This window comes from Gekko japonicus, unplaced genomic scaffold, assembly GCF_001447785.1.
Source record: "Gekko japonicus isolate JY-2015 unplaced genomic scaffold, Gekko_japonicus_V1.1 scaffold201, whole genome shotgun sequence".
Taxonomy (NCBI): domain Eukaryota; kingdom Metazoa; phylum Chordata; class Lepidosauria; order Squamata; family Gekkonidae; genus Gekko; species Gekko japonicus.
In genome coordinates this window covers 898,677-918,957 of record NW_015162480.1, presented here as the reverse complement: position 1 = coordinate 918,957, position 20,281 = coordinate 898,677, and the positions used below count along the sequence as shown (strand labels likewise).

The window sequence follows — 20,281 nt, the reverse complement described above, 5'->3', positions numbered from 1 at the left end:
ACATGTTTAAAGGCTTTTGTACAAATTGATGGCACACAGAGATCCGTCCCTGAACTCTTTTTTCTCAGAACTGGTAAAATCTGGATTTGTTAGCGGTCGAGCGGATGCAAGACCTGTTCCATCTCCTGTAGAATCTCTGAATGGTTCAAAATTCTGAAACTGAAGAAGCTCTCTGAGCAGTTAATTACAATAAGAGCCACTGATCCAAATCAGGTAAATTTATCTTAAGGCCACTTCCAATGCATTTTACTCTCAAAAACAAGGCTATTAATTTTTGGCAGAATGCTTTTTGTGTGCGCTCAGAGTGCTATCTGGACATTATCTCAGTAAAGTATATCACAATCCTGTGAGACAGGCCAGTATTGTTATCCCAGTATCACAGACTGGGGGGCTGGGGCTGAAAGATCATCCAGAGAATTCAAGGTGAGAGTTGAATGAGAAACTGACTCACAGCATATTCCCTTGACCATTAGCATATTAAAGAACTGTGCTAAGTGAAGGAAGTATGTTGCTGTTCTCCTCTGACTAGCTATCTCAGTGGTGCAGCAAGTAAAGAACCAGTTGCTGACATTTGCTAACGTTCTGTTGTTACGTTTCATTCCCTCAGAATGTTTATGAATATTCTGTAACAGCAGCAGAAGTCAAGGTGTTGAGTTTCACACTGGCTCCATATTACTTTTGAAATTGAATGTCTTGGACCAAAATAGGAAGGTACACAACTGAAACACCATTTGGGTTACATGTTTCTGATTTGGACAAAAGGCAATATCATAGGAAGCCTATATAGTACATCTTTGCCTTGAGTCACTGATATTTATCAGAACATAATTTTCACTTGGTCCTATATTAATTAATGTTATTGGTGCAGTAATTGAGCCTTTGTGTAACATTCATGCTTGACCACTGAAGACCAGTAAGCCGAAACGTGTCTGTTTTAGGGTCATATTTTAGGGTCAGGCCTAATTGTGAACATTGTATGATTTGAATTTTTATTAAGGCTATATTTGGGCCTTCAACTGTTTTTAAATCAATTTGTAATAAATACAAGTATTTTTGTATAATTTGTACTGTCTATATATTGATGCTGTATATTTTCTGATTTTAATATTGGGCCCCCTGATTTGTATTCAGTTAACCTTTCAGCTTCTTAATAAATATGCTTGTAGCTGTCACCACTTCTTGTGGCAGTGAATTCCACGCTTTAATGACTCTTTGGGTGAAGAATACAATTCTATTAATTAATAGAAAACAGAGAGTGAGTATAAATGGGCAATTTTCTCAGTGGAGGGTGGTAAGCAGTGGGGTACCGCAGGGATCAGTACTTGGTCCACTGCTTTTTAACTTGTTCATTAATGATTTGGAGTTGGGAGTAAGCAGTGAAGTGGCTAAATTTGAGGATGATACGAAGTTGTTAATTTCTGCAGAAGCCAAATCGCTCACGCACAACTTTAATGCCAGTAGCTCACAAAGTAGAATTTTTGCTCACAGACTCCATGGCTTAGAGGGAGCATTGCCAACAACTGAACTTCGGAAACATGAACACATCTAGCTGCCTTCTGCTCAATCAGACCCTTGGTCTGTGAAGGTCAGTATTGCCTTAGGAAGGGGATTGAAAACAGATCAGCCAATATCATAATGCCCCTATATAAATCAATGGTGCGACCTCATTTGGAATACTGTGTGGAGTTCTGGTCACCACACCTTAAAAAGGATATTATAGCTTTGGAAAAAATGCAGGAAAGGGCAACTCGAATGATAAAAGGGTTGGAACACTTTCCCTATGAGGAAAGGTTAAAGTGCTTAGGGCTTTTTAGCTTGGAGAAACGACGACTGAGGGGGTGACATGATTGAGGTTTATAAGATTATGCATGGGATAGAGCAGTAGAGAAAGAGGTACTTTTCTCCCTTTCTCACAATACAAGAACTCGTGAGCACTCAATGAAATTGCTGAGCGGTCGGGTTAGAACCGATAAAAGGAAGTACTTCTTCACCCAAAGAGTGATTAACACATGGAATTCACTGCCACAGGAAGTGGTGGCGGCTACAAGCATGGATGGCTTCAAAAGGGAATTAGATAAGCATATGGAGCAGAGGTCCATCAGTGGATATTAGCCACAAGGTATAGATAGGGGCTCTGGGGCAAGTGATGCTCTGTCTTCTTGGTGCTTGGGGGGGGGGGTCAACGGTGGGAGGGCTTCTAATGTCCTGGCCCCACTGGTAGACCTCCTGATGGCACCTGGTATTTCTGGCCACTGTGTGACACAGAGTGTTGGACTGGATGGGCCTTTGGCCTGATCCAACATTGGTGTCTCTTAAGTTCTTAAGAAGTAGTTCCTTTCATCTGTTCTAACCTTTACTGCTCATTATATAGGTGACCTGATTGTATGTGTGTCAGGGCAGGTTTCAGTCTCCCAAAAGCTAGAGACAGAATCCATACTGGTAACCACTGGTGTCTTCTGTGCCTTTGAAGTGCTGCTTAGGGATAATTGTGGGAAACTGGAACTAAGCAGGCAATACGATCATGTCGTAATATTCTTGCTAGTGTCCGAATGGCCTGGAAGCCCACATTGTCAGTGCAATTGTTTGTCTCTTCCTTTTCAGCACTGAAGGATTTTTTTTTTTAAATTCCAAACAAAAGTAGAACGACAAGGCTCTCAGTCGCTTTCCAAATAGACTGCTGTAGCAAAAACAGGAGCCTGTGGCGCCTTCAAAGACTTATTGTGCTTTGCTTCAGTTCAGTTTTCAGGTTTCCGATTGGTTTCAGATTTCTCCAATCCCAATCCCATCGCCTTGTTTATTGGATGCCCCATCCGGTTGATTGCATTGACATACTCCGTCTAATCTGCCTTGAGTCCCAGTGAGAGATGCAGTCTATGTATAATGTAAATAAAATAATAACATGAATTAGAAAATAAACTTTTTGTGAATCCAACAAAGTAGACTCTAAGGTGTTGGGGGGGTTGTTTTGTTTTCAAATTTAGGGTGCTGTTTTAATTTCAGCAACCCAAACTGCTGCTAATGTGAAATCAGCCTGCAAAGAGTTACAGGAAATTCAGGAGAGAAGCGGGTGGTGTTCTGATGTACGCAGGAATGTTGACAAAACCCACACGAGGAGCAAGCTGGCAAAGCTCCAGGCTTCTGACTGTCACGTGGACCTCTCTTGCCAGCCTTCTAAGGTGGAAAGTTTTTAATCCCTGTGTCTCTACCTTGCCTTGCAGCTACCTTGCTGACCAGTGCTGGAATGGCGGCTTCATCTACCTGATCATGTTGCGTCGCATCAAGCGCAAGGCCCCCCTTCCTCCGTCGAACGGCAACAACAGCAACAGCAGCGAAATCAAAGCCAGGCCCACCTCCGAGCCCAGTGGGAAAGCCTCCCAAAATGGCAAAAGGACCAGAAAGTTTGGGGTCATCACCAGAACATCCTCCGGTGGCAAGGAGGCAAAGGGCAGCAAAGGCAGCCCCAGGACTGACCGCGAGAACGGACACTGCGCCCTCATGGAAGTGGGCGGGATACCGCCGGAGACATCCAAAACGGAAAGCAAGGTGGAGAACCCGCTTCCGAGAGTAGACTCTCCTTTTCCAGCAGGACAGTACAGAGCTCGGCTTTCGGATGGAGGGATTCTGGACCTAAACGCAAGCGAGCTGTCCCTGCAGGTGGGAGGTTTTTTTGTTTGTCTTTCATTGTTGCTGGGGTGGCTTGGCCAGAGAACCAGTCCCATGGCTTCCAGTGTACTTGATTGGCTGCTGCTTACAAGGCCCAGGGAAATTCTGAGCATGATAGTATCGTGTCGTACTTGGGGCTGGCTGCCGTGGAGCCATACTGAAAATGGAGGCTTTGCCCAGTGCACAAAGTCTTCCCTGGTCACAAGAGACTTGAAGGAGATGCTTGTTACTGGGGTGGAGGTGCTATTAGACAAAGGGATCTGTAGGATCTAACCTCTAGTCTTCTACATGATGCTCCCAGGAATATACAAGTAAGCATGACTTATGAATAGCTCATGAATAGGATGCTACATAAATAGTATGGCAATTATTCTGAAAAGGCAGTGGAATTTAATATCAGCACAAGAACCTATGCGTGTCCATGGAATGGCTTTACGCAGGTCGGGGTTCTTAATAGTTACAAGGGCGACTGTTCCTAAAGATGCTGTGTCCATGGATATAGGGAAAGATGTTTCTGTGCTTCATGTTTTGTTTTTATTATGAAACTTGGCAATATGGATCGTGCAGCATATAACAGGAGAAACGTGAGCATTTTAAAAGTATTTTTATGATTTAGAAGTTAACGGTTCCATTTGAATGATCTGGTTGTTGTGCGTTTTCCAGAATCTGCAATTGGATACAGCCAGGGCTGTTTTTTGGCAGGAACACACAGGAACGGAGTTCCGGCTGGCTTCAGAGTTGGCCACGCCCACTACAGCCAAAACCTCTGTGTGCGTGGCTACAGAGGGAAGGCCTGGAGAGTGGCCCCCACCGGCGACTCTAGGATGGGCGGGCCAGGGGGGGCCTCTGGAAGGATCAGGGAGGCATTTAAATGCCTCCCTGTGCCGTCCCCGGCCTGTCCAAGGGCCGGCTTGCCCGGGCTTCCTGCAATCGCGGGGCGCCCCGGTAAGCCAAGGGCTGGCTTGCCTTGGCTCCCCGCAGCCACGGGGCACCTAGGCAAGCCAAGGGAAGGCACGGGGTGTGGCCTAATATGCTGTGCTGTCAGGGGTGTGGCCTAATATGCTAATATGTTTCTGCTGTTGGGTGTGGCCTATTATGCTAATGATTTCCTGCTGGGCTTTTTCTACCAAAAAAGCCCTGGATACAGCAATCAAATGATGGATTGAATTAGGTGGATGAAACTGGTTAATTAGAGGTCAGAGCAGGAAATCATGCAGAGATGCAGAGGGCAGCCTCCCTTATGGGTTGGTAGCTTGGACAACAGGCCCCCTGGTTTAGTGCCTGTAACATGCAAGAAGTGAGCGATAACGCCTGCCTCAGTTGTGTCATGTTGACTTCTCCTCCTCCTTGCGACTTTAGCTGACTTTCTTGTCCGCTGGTGTGGGCTTTCAGGAGTGTGCTTAGCAGACTTTTGCATGCCAGCTTCCATGCCCATTTGACCCCTTGTCTTCAGCAAACAAGAGAAGGTGGCATTGCCAAAGCCTAGGATAATCACTCAAAAAAACCCCTTGTGCCTGCTGAGTGCCACCTTGGTGGCACATTCCGTTGCTTTTGTTGCCCCAAGAAGATGGGTGCTACTGACATGAGGGTACTTGGGTGGCATATTTTGTTCAAAACACCCCTAAATTCATTACTTTCAGCTCGCATCCAGGTCGGCCTTGAGCTGAGAGCAAAGAAGGTATCCCATGCAGATGGCACTGCCAACAGGAGCCCCCCATCGGGCCCTGCTGGTTGTGCAGATGGACGGGCAACCAACAAGGGCTCTGGCTTCTGGCCTGTCTATGCAGCAGAAGTTGGAAACACATAGCCGACGTAGCACTTGGCTTTACTCCAAATGAGAGCTCTCTGGACGCGCCCGGATTTTGATTGGAGCGCTGACTTCATGCTGTTTTTCCCATTACCATCCTCAACAATAGCAAGCGGAGTTTATTTGTTTTCCATGCCTAGATGGCAGGGAGGAGGGGGAAGAACCTGCTGAGGACGTGAAGCCTGGTGAGTCCGGGGCGATTAAAAGGCTGCGGAATGCAGAGGCACGAAAATCAGCCTTGCGGACGATGACCGAGCCACAAACTTCTGTTATTGCTGTTCGCAAGCCGAATGAGCTCGGAGGGGGGGGGGACCATCTCTGTCTGCAGGCCGACTGCTGACATAATTTCCTCGGCAAGTGCTGGGAAACGCTTTATCAGGCTATTGCAGGTGCCTGAACGGTGCAGTCGCCCTTTTGGAAAGGCCACCAGCTGGACCGAGACGGAGAATCTAAAAAAGCGCTCTCTCTCTCTCTCTCCTTCCTTCACCGGCTCTCACCCACCTCCTCCTTCTGTCCATTAACCAGAGACCTGACTGAAACTCGGAGCTGGCTAACGGAAGAGGACTCCCCTCATGGAATTTTGCCCCTGGCATAGCATCTCATTTGAACAAAGCTGCTCGCCATGGGCAGCCCGGTTTAACTGAGACGCTGATGCCAAGTCCTACGGGTGAGAGCCAGTTTGGTGTAGTGGTTAGGAGTGTGGACCCCCGTCTGGGAGAACCAGGTTTGATTCCCCACTCCTCAACATGTAACTGCTGGTGTGACCTTGGGTCAGTCATAAGTTCTCTCAGAGCTGTTCTCTCAAGGGCAGTTTCTCTCAGAGCTCTCTCAGCCCCACCTACCTCACAGGGTGTCTGTTGTATGGAGGGGAAGTGAAAGAGATTATAAGCCGCTCTGAGACTCCTTCAGGTAGTGAAGGGGGGTGTCGTGGGCAGTGTTCCCTCTAAGCTGAGTTAGTGTGAGCTAGCTCACAGTTTTTTAGCCTCCGACTCACACATTTTTGTCTTAGCTCAGGAAATATGGCTCCAGAGCAAACTAATTTATGCAGTAGCCAAATCACTTGCTCACAACTTTAGTGCTAGTAGCTCACAAAGTAGAGTTTTTGCTCACAAGACTCCGTAGGTTAGAGGGAACATTGGTTGTGGGTATGGGTCTGGCTGAGGCTGACCCCTCCTCAGATGAGGAGGAGGCAGGGAACAACTCAGACTCCTCTAGAGACAGCCCAGAGGAAGAACTCTCAGCAGTACCTGAGGAGGAGGAGGAGTCCCCAGCAGCTGCACAAGAGGTGCCGCCAGAAGGAGAGACCATTCCTGAGCCGGGGCCAGCAACCCCAGCTGCAGACACCCCAAGGCCAGACTCCCCAAGGCCCAGTTCCCCCGAGTGCCCCAGACATAGGGCACGGCAGAGGCTGACTTTGCAGGAACGAAGAAGAAGTGCCAGGCTGCAGCTCCAACAACATCAACGAGAGGAGTTGTAAGCCTCTGCAGACTCAACTCCAAAGGGTGGGAGGATCTGTTTAAAACCCCTTGGTGCATCTGCTCCAGCACGGCAACAACTCTGCAAAATCAGACCTGCTTCTGAGTGTGCAGCAGTCGCTCCTTGCCTCTGGAAACCTGCATTCTTGAAACGACTTCACGGCTATCGGACCTTTGGCTTTCTCGCTGACCTTGATTTCGGCTTGTGTTTTCAGCTTCTAGCTTATCACCTCAGTGGCTCCCAGCCAAGTCAGCACAGGTGGGGTATAAATCCAATATCTATTCTTCTTCTTTTGCCTGGGCCAAAATCAAAGCTGAGCCTTGACTTGGCAAATCGTCTGCTCTGAAACTCTTAAAACACTGAGCCCTGAATCCTGTGACTTGATCATTGCTTTTTTTATTTTTCTCATTCATATCCTACTTTGCCCTCACCTGGATGGCCTAGGCTAGCCAGATCGCATCAGATCCCAGAGCTAAGCAGGCTCGGCCCTGGTCAGCATTTGGATAGGAGACCACCAAGGAAAGCTCTGCAGAGGAAGGCAATGGCAAATCACCTCTGTCGATCCCTTGGCTTGAAAACCCTATGAGGTCACCATAAACCAGCTACTGTTTGACAGCACACACACATGCAAATCCGGCTTTTCTCTCCCATGGGGTCCACCGTTCCCTCCTCCCCCATTCTGTCCTTTCAACAATGCTGTGAGGTAGGTTAGGCTGAGGGTTTGTGATTGCCCCCAAGGTCACCTGGCACACTTCCATGGCAGAGCTGGGATTCGAACCTTGGTCTCCTAGACCCTAGTACAGCACTTTAACCAGTTCACCACACTGGCTGTCAAGAGATGTAGAGGCATCTGAGCCTGTGTAAAGTGCCTAATCCTAAAACAGCAGGAGACTACAGTCTTTTGCCATGCATACATTTTGGTTCACACACACACACACACACATTTATTGGCATTACAGCACAAATCCAAATAAAATACACTGGAATCTGTGGTCAGAAAGAACATCTCCTCCTAGAGGCCTGGTAGAGAAATTTTGCAACAGGTTCAATGATTTCGCTCTTATTTGAGGATAAAAGTATAAAGGTCTTACGATCCTCGGATCGACCCTCCAAAGGTAGCAGAAATGGCTTTAAAAATACAGCACGAAGATCATCATAAAACGTACAATGCAAAATAACATGATTGTTATCTTCAATCTCACTCATCCCACATGGACACAACCTATCTGTATATGGAATTTTCTGAAATCTCCCGTATAACACCATAGATGGGAGAACATTAAAACGGGCTAACATAAATGCTCTGCGCAGATGAGGATCACACAAACAAGATAGGTATTCAGGAAAGGAAGGGCCAGATGAAAGCACACATCTTGGTTCTAGGGTGGGGGATGGGGCACTCAGATCTCTCTCCTTGCTTACAACAGCTCCGTCTCGCTTCTCATCCAAGGAGTGCTGCTAGCATGCTTGGACCTTCCCCCATTTTGTCTTTCCAGGTTAGGCTGACAGATGGTAATTGGCCCAAGATTGTGAACATGGCCCAGAATTGGCCCAGGGATGATTGTGGCTGAGCAGTGGTTTTAATCCAGGCCTCTCCAGTGCAAATCCACTATCCTCTCCTTAACTATTGACTCCTTAACTATGTAGAATTTAGCAACTAGTTTCCCAGCCTACTTTTTGGTGGCAGCCCTGTGTTTCCTATGTCTGTTGATTAAATGTCCTTTTTTGGTAAGGTGTTCCTGATATGCTGAATGTATTCCAATTGCAAATTTTGGATGTGTAATCTTTTAAGTCATGTGCACACAAATCAATTTAAGAGTTCTCTTGTAAAAGCAAAACATTCTTAGCATTGGCTGTGATTTTACTTGGGAGGGAAATAAAACAGCATTCTCTTTTGTTTTATTAATGATGGAATTTGGAGTTTGTGAAATCTAGGGATTTGAATGGCAATGCCTGGAGCCAAGCACAATTTAAGATGACCTGCATAGTTTTCTGTGGTTGTAAACAACACACTCGCTATTTGCGATGTAGATGTGTTCCAAAGACAGATATATTTGAATGTTGATTGATAACCCCTGGGAGCTCCATGAAATGAACAGATTTTTATTCTCTTTCATGATCTGTTATATAACATAGATAACCCACTTTCCCATATAACGAGATGGAAAATAAGACCCCTGCCACTCTGCACATAGCTTAATTGCTTTGTCACATGTGCTCATAAAACGATATGTTCCTTTTAATTGCAAATTTCAATTACATCTCATTATGTGACCCAAAAAGGGGAAGAGTTTTAAGAGAAAAGAAGCTCTCGTATAACAGAAATTACTGTAAGGCATGGTCCAAAAGTCTGTATGGTCAAAGCAATGGTATTCCCAGTAGTAATATGGCTGCGAAAGTTGGACCATAAGGAAGGCCGAGCGCCGAAGAAGAGATGCTTTCGAATTATGATGCTGGAGAAGACTCTTGAGAGTCCCTTGGACTGCAAAGAGATCAAATCAGTCAATCCTAAAAGAAATCAACCCTGACTGTTCCCTGAAAGGCCAGATACTGAAGCTGAAGCTCAAATACTTTGGCCACCAAATCAGAAGGGAGCACTCACTGGAGAAGACATTGATGCTGGGAAAGATTGAAGATCAAAGAAGAAGGGGACGGCAAAGAATGAGATGGTTAGACAGTGTTATCGATGCAATGAACATGAAGTTGAGCAAACTCCGGAGGACGACGGAAGACGGGAGGGCCTGGTGTGATGTGGACCATGGGGTCATGAAGAGTCGGACTTGACTGTGCAACTGAACAACAACAACAACATGGTCCAGCCAAAATGTAGCACCACTTTCCCGTGAACAAAGGAAACTGCTGCCCAAATTATCAGTACTGCACTATGACTAGCAACAGTTATTGAAAATGTGAGGCGCGGAAATCCTTCCCAAGCTCTGCTTCCTCGCATCCTTACATCGAGGTGCTGGGACTGAAGTTGCCACTTTTAATGGAGAAAACGCATGCTCTAGCAAGGAGCAATTGTCCCAGGATGGAAGAATTTTGTGTCATGGGAAACACAGCAGCCCTGCATCTCCTCTTGTTCCATGGTAAAGTAAATAAAAGAAGTATGTGATATCATCATCATCATCATCTGAGTTTTCCCCGCCCTTCTCCTTTTTGGCCAATGAAATTGTAGAAAGTCAGTATGGTGACATCACATCGTATGCTAGAGAAGAGAGATAAAGGAGGGAGACATAAGGACTCCTGTTTTTTAGCGGCAGCCCCGCGTCTCTCTTAGTGCGTATTTTCACCGCTTGAACTTGTAGTATTGACATGGTGTTTAAAATTGCTGTATTGTGCCCAGAGGTTTCATTCCAGTGCATGATGATGATATTCCTTTAATACGTAGGACTTCTAACTTATGAACAGCTCAACGTCAGGCTGTCCTTGGAAGAGAACCTGGAAACTGCACACCTGTTTCAGAATACAGCAGCCTATTTACTGTTAGAGGCCAGCCGGCAGGCACGCAATCTCACCTACTTTATAACACCTATATTGACTGCCAGTTTGTTTCTAAGTTCAACTCCAAGTGCTGGTTATGACCTTTAAAACCCGAAGGAGCACCATATGTCCTCATGTACCTACAGGGGACTTCTGGGTGGCACTTGTGGTTGTCCCCATGCTTAAGGTGGCCATGCCTAGTGGCTGCTGTCTTGTGGAATGATCTCTCTGAGTGCATGAGGCAGGCACAATCTTTAGAAGTTTTTAGAAGGCGCAGAAAAGTTGTTTTATTTTCACTGGATTTTAATAGGATTTAAGCGACAGGTGTTTTCTTCTGGCAGGAGGAAGTAGCATTTTAGTGTGTGTTGTATGTTTCTAGTTTCTGAAGTAGTGAGGTGCCTTGAATCACATGGGAAGAGCAGGGCGTAAATATTTTAATGAACGGCCTTTCCTCGCAGTTAAAAGGCTCAAGGTGTTCTTGGGGCTCAGTGAAATCAGTGGTTCTTAAGTCCCCGATTTTGCACTGTATTTCTATTGCTGCTTGAAAAGAAGTCATAGAAGGTGATTAAACATGGAGACATGTTTGTTTAGTGGCAATCTCTGCTAAGCTCCTTTTGGACTTGAATGTAGAGCATTTCAGGGAAACTCTTGGGCTACTGTAAAGTCATGATATACCAGAAATTCAGTAAGTTATGTAAAGGTCAACTTTGGTAGCAGTTAAGGAATAGAAAGAGGTGGTCCAAGACATGAGCAACCCAAGGATTCTGGACTAGGCTGGAGAAGAAGCAGACCACGAAAGTTTGAGTGAGGACCAGTGCACGGTGTCACAAAAGGAAGCGATGCCACATTTGAGGAGTCTGGAAGAGCTGTAGTGATGGAAGGCGAAACAGAGGATCCTTTCTGTGATTATCTTGGAGGTATTTGTGTACAGTGTAGCTTAGAACTATGGATAGGTATGATCTGTAACAGTTGCTATACATTTAAGCAGGGCTCTTTTTGTAGAAAAAGCCCAGCAGGAACTCATTAGCATAATAGGCCACACCCAACAGCAGGAACTCATTAGCATATTGGGCCACACCCCTGACAGCACAGCTCATTAGCACATTAGGCCGCATCCCCATGTTACCAGAAGTGTGGTTATCCAGCCACACCCACCTTTTGCTTGTTATTCTGTTTACTTTGTTTGCGGTCAAAACCCAGGGCTTTTTTGTAGCAGGAACTCCTTTGCATGTTAGACCACACACCCCTAATGTAGCCAATCCTAATAAGTTTCTGCTGTTGGGTGTGGCCTATTATGCTAATGAGTTCATGCTGGGCGTGGCCAACTTGGGAGCCAGCCGGAACTCCGTTCCTGTGCATTCCTGCCCCAAAATAGCCCTGCATTTATGGTGGTTTATGATTGTCCTAAATCAATGGCCAGTCTTTTCTAGCAAGGCTTCCACAAGACCATCTAGTGTAGATATGCTTGAATAACTAGCTGGTTCAACTTACTATCTCTCCACTGGTCGTATCCAGGGAGCTGATGGTGCAGTGATCCTTTTGGTGCTTGTGACCAGTTCGAAGCCTGTTCATTAGGTTACTTTTCAAGTATTCAAACAGTACAGCACAGTGGGCGGTGTGTCACACGCGTGTGTTTTTATAAAACCCAGTGGTGGTCCTGTACCTACCACCTGGCTTTTAAGTCAGTGTTATCGACGTTATCGTATTCGCACATGCACATTTTTGCAGAGACTAATAGGAGCCCTTAATTTCCCCCCTTCGCATCGTTGAATATCCTGACCTTGACCATCCATGATCCTGAGGAGAACTGATTTCACCTACCGTGCTGCCACACAAGGCCCCTCAAGGCCAGCAAATGGAACTCCACCACCACAATTACTGCACAGCTGGGAAGTTGTTCAACTGCTGTTCAAGACTATTGAGTGGCGGGGCTATGTCTCAGAGGCAGAGCTCCTGTTTGACGTGAAGAAGGTCCCAGGTTCGATCCCTGGCACCTCCAGTGGAAAGGGTCAGGTAGGAGGTGATAAGGAAGACCACTGGCCGATGCCAGTCAGAGTAGACAGTACTGACCTTGATGGATCTTGACAGACAGGATAGTCTGGGTCAGTATAAGGCAGCTTCATGTGGTCATGTGTTCAGTGTTGTTGACAGAGAAGGGAATAGCTCAGTTTTTCAGCATGTAGGGGATTTTTCCAGTGATTGCGGCTGTCAATCAAGTATGTTCGACTGTCGAGTGTGGGTGCTGAAAAAGTCCTGATATTTCTAACCCACTGTGTGGGACCGTGCCTCCTCTGTGTGTCTGAGGTCATCCCCCCCAAAAGGTGGGGGCTCACAAAAAAACCCAACCCGAAGAAACAGGTTAGGTTACCAAAAAAAAAGAGGGTTGAGCGAGCAAGCTCCAAAAAAATGTACAACTAGAGCAACCAAAATAAAAATACACTTTAATGGTAATAATATCGCATATATTGGTTTACCGGCTATTTAGCATTGGGAAAACTATCTTTATCATGTTATGTTGTTTACTGTTGAGTATCCTTTATTGTTGCTATTAAAGGGTACTTTTATTTTGGTTTCTCTGTTTATACCCTTTTGGAGTTTGCTCAGTCCTTTTCTGAGGTCGCCTCTCCAGAGTCCATCTCTCCATGAGACCCCACCTTCTCTAAGGTCTTACCTCTGTGCAGCGTTCTTCCAGACGTTTACAGGCAGATAGGAGGGAGCTGAGGCAAATCAGCTACACTGCTTTTTCCATTTAACAATGGAGGTGTAGGAAAGAGACAAAGAGGTGTACCGAGGAACTGCAGGCCGCATAAGTTTGGTGTAGTGCCAGTTTGGTGTAGTGGTTAGGAGCGCGGACTCTTATCTGGGAGAACCATGTTTGATTCCCCACTCCTCCAAATGCAGCTGCTGGTGTGACCTTGGGTCAGTCACAAGTTATTTCAGAGCTGTTCTTTCAAGGGCAGTTCTCAAAAGAGCTCTCTCGGTCCCACCTACCTCACAGAGTGTCTGTTGTGGGAAGAGGAAGGGAAAAGAGATGGTAAGCCACTCTGAGACTCCTTCAGGTAGTGAAGGTGATTAACTCCTCCTCCTCCTCCTCTTCCTCCTCCCCCCCTCCACATGAGATAGGGAAGGGTTGGTGGAGAAGTTGGTCCAGCCGTAGGAGTTCAGTTATGTGTCCCCAGTTCTCTGGTTCTATTTTGTGTAGCAAAGTTTTTGGAATCCAGTAATGGAGTCCAGAGTGGTAAAACGTTGCAGTGCACTTAGGCATCATTGTTCCAGTCACAGACCCTGTGCCACGGGAATCCCTTATGGCTTTTAAAATTTTAAGTGCTTTCTAGTGCTGGAATAACCTCTTCTTCTGGAAACTGTTACATTCAGCCATTGCCAAGGCTTCCCTCTTTCACTGAAAGCGCTGCCTGGCTAAGTGTTCAGGGCCTGCCGCCCGCTCAGCGCTGCCTGCTGCTGACAAAGATGGCGTGCCAAAAAGCAGGCAGCCGACTCTTGGCCCTTTGCAGGAGAGCCTCTGCTGCTTGGTGCAAAGAAGGGGCCTCCCCTGTCACCAAAATGGGAGGCAGTTTCTAAAAACGGGGCTGGATTCCTTTGCAGCTTCTCTGTGCGCTCTGCTCCAAACAAGTGACACAGTACAATGCACAGAGACTGGATAGCTAAACCCAGGCGGCATCAAAAGATGTGTTTTCCCACCCAGTTGGTAACCAATTGTTGCACAGTGGTCAAGAGTGACATAAGAAGCCACCAATTCAAATGGTTCCTGGCGAGCCAGTGTGGTGTAGGTGGCTAAAGTGTCGGACTAGGATCTGGGAGACCTGGGTTCGAATCCCCATTCTGCCATGCAAGCTTGCTGGGTGACCTTGGACCAGTCACACCCTCTCAGCCTCGCCTACCTCACAGGGTTGTTGTGAGGATAAAATGGAGGAGGCGGGAATGGTGTAAGCTGCTTTGGGTCCCCATGGGGGAGAATAAAGTGAATAAATGGCCGTGAACTTGCCATGCTGATCTGTGCTTTCCCCCACCCATTTGCAATATGGGGCAGTCACTCGCCTACCTTACTGAGCTAATATGTGTAAAAGACTTAGAAAATTATACTGTGCACTTCGTAGCACTTTACCCATTCTAGAAATGTATTTCCTTGCATGACTTATGTTTGCACTTTGTCACTGAATCACTTTAGGTCTAATAATTGGCAGATGAAAATGGGCAGGTATATGTTGTTTGCCTTCAGCAGCCGTGGCTTTGAGTCCCTGTGGTCTGGTGGTTAGAGCACCAGATGAAGACTGGGAAGATGCAGGTTCAAATCCTTGCTCAGCCAAGAGGCTCACGGCTGGCCTGTGGGTGGTCTGTCTCGGCCTAACCCACCACACAGGTTTATGAGGTTGCTGTGCGAAAAGGAAGCATCCCGGTTGGTTGTCCGACTATTTATTCTTTCCAAAGTGACTAAAACGGAGAGGTGCTTGTACAAAAAGAGTTCATGGCAACATGCTCACAATATGCTGTAATGCATCTGCACAATTACTTCGGCGCAGGTCTGCAAATGTGTGCAGTGCCATGTAGAGAATTTTCATCTCCACCGTTGCTGTGACATGGATTCACGAATGTGATCCGTGTTGCAACATATTGGCTTTGACATTGGCATTGGAACTCCATGAGCTTGAAGGGAGGCATCGAAATGATGGGAGAGGATGATTGGGTGCCATCTTGTCCCTGGCCCCCTTCTGTTGGTCATCCAGACTCACAAGAGCTTCAAGGTCAAGGGGTGTATCTTTCCAGTTGCCTGCATAAATCTGTAAGGACAAGTCAACCAACCCAGATTGTAACTGAATTATCTACTCGTAATTACAGTTCCCATACAACCTGGATATTAACTTCAGTAGATTCAGTTCCCTGTTGTAAATCATGCTGGCACTGAAATATTTAAGAGATGCATAAATTAAGTCCATGCTGCCAAATCTGCATGCATTAAATATGACCCACGGTACCTCAAGTGCACCGGTCACCTTTGCTGACAGTTGCAAGGCAGAAGTCTGTAGCCCAGGGGTACCCAGCCTTTTTGCGCCAGTGGGCACCTTTGGAAATCTGACACAGGGTGATGGGCGCAACCACAAAATGGGTGTCACAGGAGGCGGAACCAACTATAAAGTGTCAGGGAGCGAGGCTATACATAACTCTGATTGTAGCCCTTCAGCATTTTGGTCAGAAGCTCCATTTAACAGGATGCTTTTTAAAATTAACATATTGTTTAAAAATATTTTCTTACATATACACAAGTATATGTATTGAGCAAGCTAAGAAACACTCATCTGGCAGTAACTCTCAGATCTCCGGTGGCCAATCAGAAGCTCTGTTGGCCCCACCTGCTTTCTAAAAACACTTGGTGGATAACAGGAAAGGTGTCAGGGGGTGCCATGTTGGATGCCCCGATGTAGCCTACTCACAACAAAGCAAAAGCCCAAGTTGTGTATGCTGACCCAGTGGGCTAGATAGGGGTGAGCATAAACTGGCTCACAAACTAAAGTTCGTGATGAATTTTGGCCAGTTCATGGTTCGCGAACTGAAGTTTGTGGCAGATCAACTGGCACAAACTTTCCACGAATTTTCAGGCAGTTCGTGGTGGTTCGTGAATGGATACGTTTCCAGACAGACTGTCTCAGCTCAATTAAAATGTTTACTAAACTTCAAGGCAACAGGCGAGACACTGTAGAGGAGTGGGTGGCAAGGTGAGTTTCCCTGTGCGTTTGGTGTGTGTAGCTTGCACTTCTGAACTTGTGCACAGCATTTCCACCAAAAGCACTTTTCTGGCAGCATCTTCTTGTTGGGGGGGGATAACTCAGACTGCCTAAATCCAATCTGCACATAACTTGGAAGGCACGTAGAGGGAGTTGGAGGTCCCCTGTGAGTTTGATGTCGCTAGTTTGCACAGGGCCCCGAGCCTCCTGAACCTGTCATTTCCCCAGAAAGCACTTTCCTTGGGCACCTTCTTTGGGGGGCTGTGTCTTAGACCCCGAAAATCCAATCCTCATCAAACTTGGAGGGCAGGTAGAACAGAGAGAGCTGGAGAACTGCTGTGAATTTGGTGTATCTAGCACACTGGGTGTGTGTGTGTTCTATCCTGTCATGAACCTTACAAACCGAACCAGTTCATTTGGTGCCTAAAAGTTCGTGACAGTTCGTGGCTCACAAACCAGGCACACCACAAACCAAAACGAGCTGCATTTTCCTAGTTTGTGTCCATCCCTAGTGCTAGATACCAGGCAGAGTGGAAAAAACAGATGCAGGCAGAAGGTGGGTATGTGTGTGTTGTCTAAATAAAAATGCAAGAACTCTTTGCAAATTCCCCTCCCAGCGAGAAGGCTGCCGGATATGGAAGATGACCATGATGAAGGGGGCAGACGGGCTGGGAATCCAGATCACCGGTGGTCGAGGGTCAAGGCGCTCTCCGCATGCCATCATAATTGCACGGGTGGAAGAAGGAGGCTCTGCGCACAGGTACCATTTGTTCCATTGTCATGTTGCACGAATCTGATGTACAAAAGCAACTTAGAATTAGAGGTGGGTGCCTATAGCACAACGCTTCAAGCCTACGTTGATAGTACAGCCCTAAGAAGAGTTGCATCCTTCTAAGCCCATTGACTTTGATGGATTTGGTGATTGAAAGCGCCACTGAGTTGCAGCTAACTTATGGAGACCCTACAGGGCTAGCCTGAGCCATCCAGGTTGGGGGTCAATGGACTTGGAAGGGTGTAATTCTGTTTAGGGTTCCACAGAGGACTTACAGCCTTCTGGAAAAGGTGCAGGATAATTAATGTTTAAAATTTAGTGAGCAGTTTTCCTAAGGCTTGTTTGGGAAGCAGAAGACCATGCATGTAGCTTTCTAAGTCAGGAATATCACCAGCTGGCCCGCAACAGATGAGAGTGCGCGGACTCTAATCTGGGAGAACCGGGTTTGATTCCCCACTCCTCCACTTGCACCTGCTGATGTGACCTTGGGTCAGTCACAAGCTCTGGCACAGCTGTCCTTGAAAAAGAGCAGTTTGTGTCAGCGTTCTCTCAGCCCCACCCACCTCACAGGGTGTCTGTTGTGGGGACGGGAAGGGAAAGGAGTTTGTAAGCCGCTCTGAGACTCCAAGTGAAGGGCGGGGTATAAATCCAATCTCTTCTCTTCTTCTTCTTCTTCTCTGTTTCTCAGTGGGATGACATTTCTTATGTGAATGGGGAAGGGGGAAGGTTACTCTGTGAAGCGTAGGATTTCCAAATACTCCTTTGTTCTCAAATGCAGGAACATCATCGTGGATGTCTTTTGATTTGGTGTTTTTTCAGCCGGTGGTTTGTGGAGCTCTAGGGATTCCTGCAGATCCGTAGGAAAAGAGGGTGACTTGACTCTTGCTTAAGAGAAGGATGGTTAGGCCCATTTTAAATGAACCGCAGGTGGGCAAGAAGAGAGTTATCTGTGGGCTGTTGCATGATCCTAGTGTTTCATTTAAACTGCAGCGGCAGCCTCTATGCATGCAGCAGTTGCTGGCAGAGATCTGTAGCATGTGGTATGCATGTAGCACTTCAGTTTAAATGAGATACTGGATTTGTTCAAGACCCAGTATGGTAATACTGGTTGAGTGTTGGATGAGGATTTTGGAAGACCTGGATTCAAATTTCCCCATTCTACCATGAAGATTGCTAGGTGACATGTGTATATAGCTGCCTTATATTGGATCAAACCCTTGGTCTGTCAAGGTCACTATTGGCTACTCTGGCTGGCAGCGGCTCTCCAGGGTCTCTGGCGGAGGACCTTCACATCAGCTACCACCTATCTCTCTCCCCTCCTCCATTTTATCCTCACAACAACAGTCCTGTTAGGCTGAGAAAGAGTGACTAGCCAAGCTCACCCAGAGAGCTTCCATGGCAAACGTGAGAATTTGAAATCTAGTTATCCAATTCCTAATCTAACATTCTAACCCAGAAGTGTCAAACTCGTTTGTTACAAGGGCAAGATCTGACACAAAAGTTACTTTGTCGGGCGAACCACGTCTGCCATAAAATATAATGCCAGGTGCCAGAGATATAAACGTTATAAACGACAAAGGCAAACCCGATTAACAATATTATTTTTTACTCAAAATACAAACAAAAGGAATTGATTCCTAGGAGTGAAAGCAATTGATTTACTGGGGGATCCTCAAAAGTCCCAATAGTTGTATTTATTCATATGCAAGACTAGGTTTTCCCCAGGGGATGCCATACCTGCCCCCTAGCCATTTCCTTTCATTTCTTGACAGCTTTTGACTGCACACACCTTACTGTATTTGCCCACGTGCCCCCCGAACAGCCTCCTGCCTTCTCTCTCTTGCACTAGTTGCTCGCAGGCCAAATCAGAACCTGGATGGGCCGGTTCCGGCCTCTGCTCTAACCCCTAAACCACACTGATTCCTGGATGATAAAACAGGCAGCTCAGAATCTGTACTGCACTTACATAGGGAGCAACTGTTTCTTTTAATGTTTCTGTCTAATTATTTCTTCTGACCATCCCTTTCTGGTAGTTTATTGAGGGTCGGCACTCCCTCACTGAGGAAGTAGGTCAGACATTTGGCACTCTGGGGAAAGGCCCAGTTTTCTACGTAAAACATAAAGACCCAAGAAAACTGGCTGGTGGGCACCACATTCTTGCATGTCAGGATGAATACGGTGCTCAGCGCTATTAGTGGAATGAGGTCATGCAGCGCTAACTACTCCACAGCAAGGGGGAGGGGGTTGTGTTAACTACTCCACAGAAAATTTAATATTAAAGCTGACCTACTTAACCAGCGATATCGTTAGTGTTTATAAAGTGCTTTGGAATGCTCCAGAGAAAAATGTTAAGTAAATGTGGAGTGACTTGATTATTTATTATTAACAAAATGCAGATGGAATCTCTTATGTTCAACTTCAAATTTCCCCCCTGAAAGAGAGCACTGGCTTTTATCCATTCTTTCTCGGATGGGGGGGGAGAATCGGTGGAAAATAGTTTAGCCACATCAGGTTTCATGTCTCTCTTGGAGCCTCTAATATCCTCATAGCCTTTCTGCATAGCATACAACATCCTCAGTGCCAAGATAGCTTCAAGAAACTCTATAAACTGTGTTTTTTGCTTCCCCAGGGATGGTAGACTGAAAGTGGGCGATGAGCTCCTAATGATCAACGGTCAGTCTTTGGTTGGCCTCTCCCATGAAGAGGCTGTTGTTCTTCTTCGGTCCGCCGAAGGCCTCGTATACCTGGTAGTTGCAAGCAGGGTAGGTAATATTCCCTATTTGATTCCATGAATGGTTTGTGAATGCATGAAGGATTCACCTTAGATGGCTTTTAAGAAGGGCTGGAACAATTCAGGACCGACAGAAGGGAGTACTTCTTCACACAGTTCGCAAGTAGCACATGGGTTTACTGCCTGAAGACTGTGTGACGGCCACTCGTTTAGATAGCTTTGCAGAAGTCACTGACTCTGGATCTCTCAGCTAGCTAGGTTAGCTAAAATCTGTCAGCTGGATTAGCTAAGGTCAAACGGACATTCTAGAGTGGACGTGGTTTCTACACAGTTTCAAGTGAGTAGCCATGTTGGTCTGCAGTTGAAGCACAGTCTTCTATGGTACCTCCTCTGGTATGTCCCCAGGAGAGCATTACGCTCTGTGGAAAACAACCTACCGGTGATCCCTGGCCCCAAAGATATCCAGCTGTCCTCGACCAGAGCCAGGGCTTTTTCGGTCCTGGCCCCAACCTGGTGGAACTCTCTGCCAAATACCACCAGGGCCCTGCGGGACTTAATGCAATTCCACAGGGCCTGTAAGGCAAAGATGTTCCACCAGGCTTTTGGTTGAG

The 20,281-nt window shown here is 46.5% G+C and overlaps 1 protein-coding gene across 1 annotated transcript in view; it reads left to right on the top strand.

Moving 5' to 3' along the window:
- PDZD2 (PDZ domain containing 2) overlaps nt 1–20,281 on the top strand; it is a 269,311-nt gene that overhangs the window by 167,064 nt on the left and 81,966 nt on the right. The window contains exons 2-4 of the mRNA XM_015405845.1: nt 3,219–3,654; nt 16,785–16,927; nt 19,569–19,701. Of these exons, the coding sequence (XP_015261331.1) occupies nt 3,219–3,654; nt 16,785–16,927; nt 19,569–19,701 (712 nt within the window). The remainder of the gene's footprint in view (nt 1–3,218; nt 3,655–16,784; nt 16,928–19,568; nt 19,702–20,281) is intronic.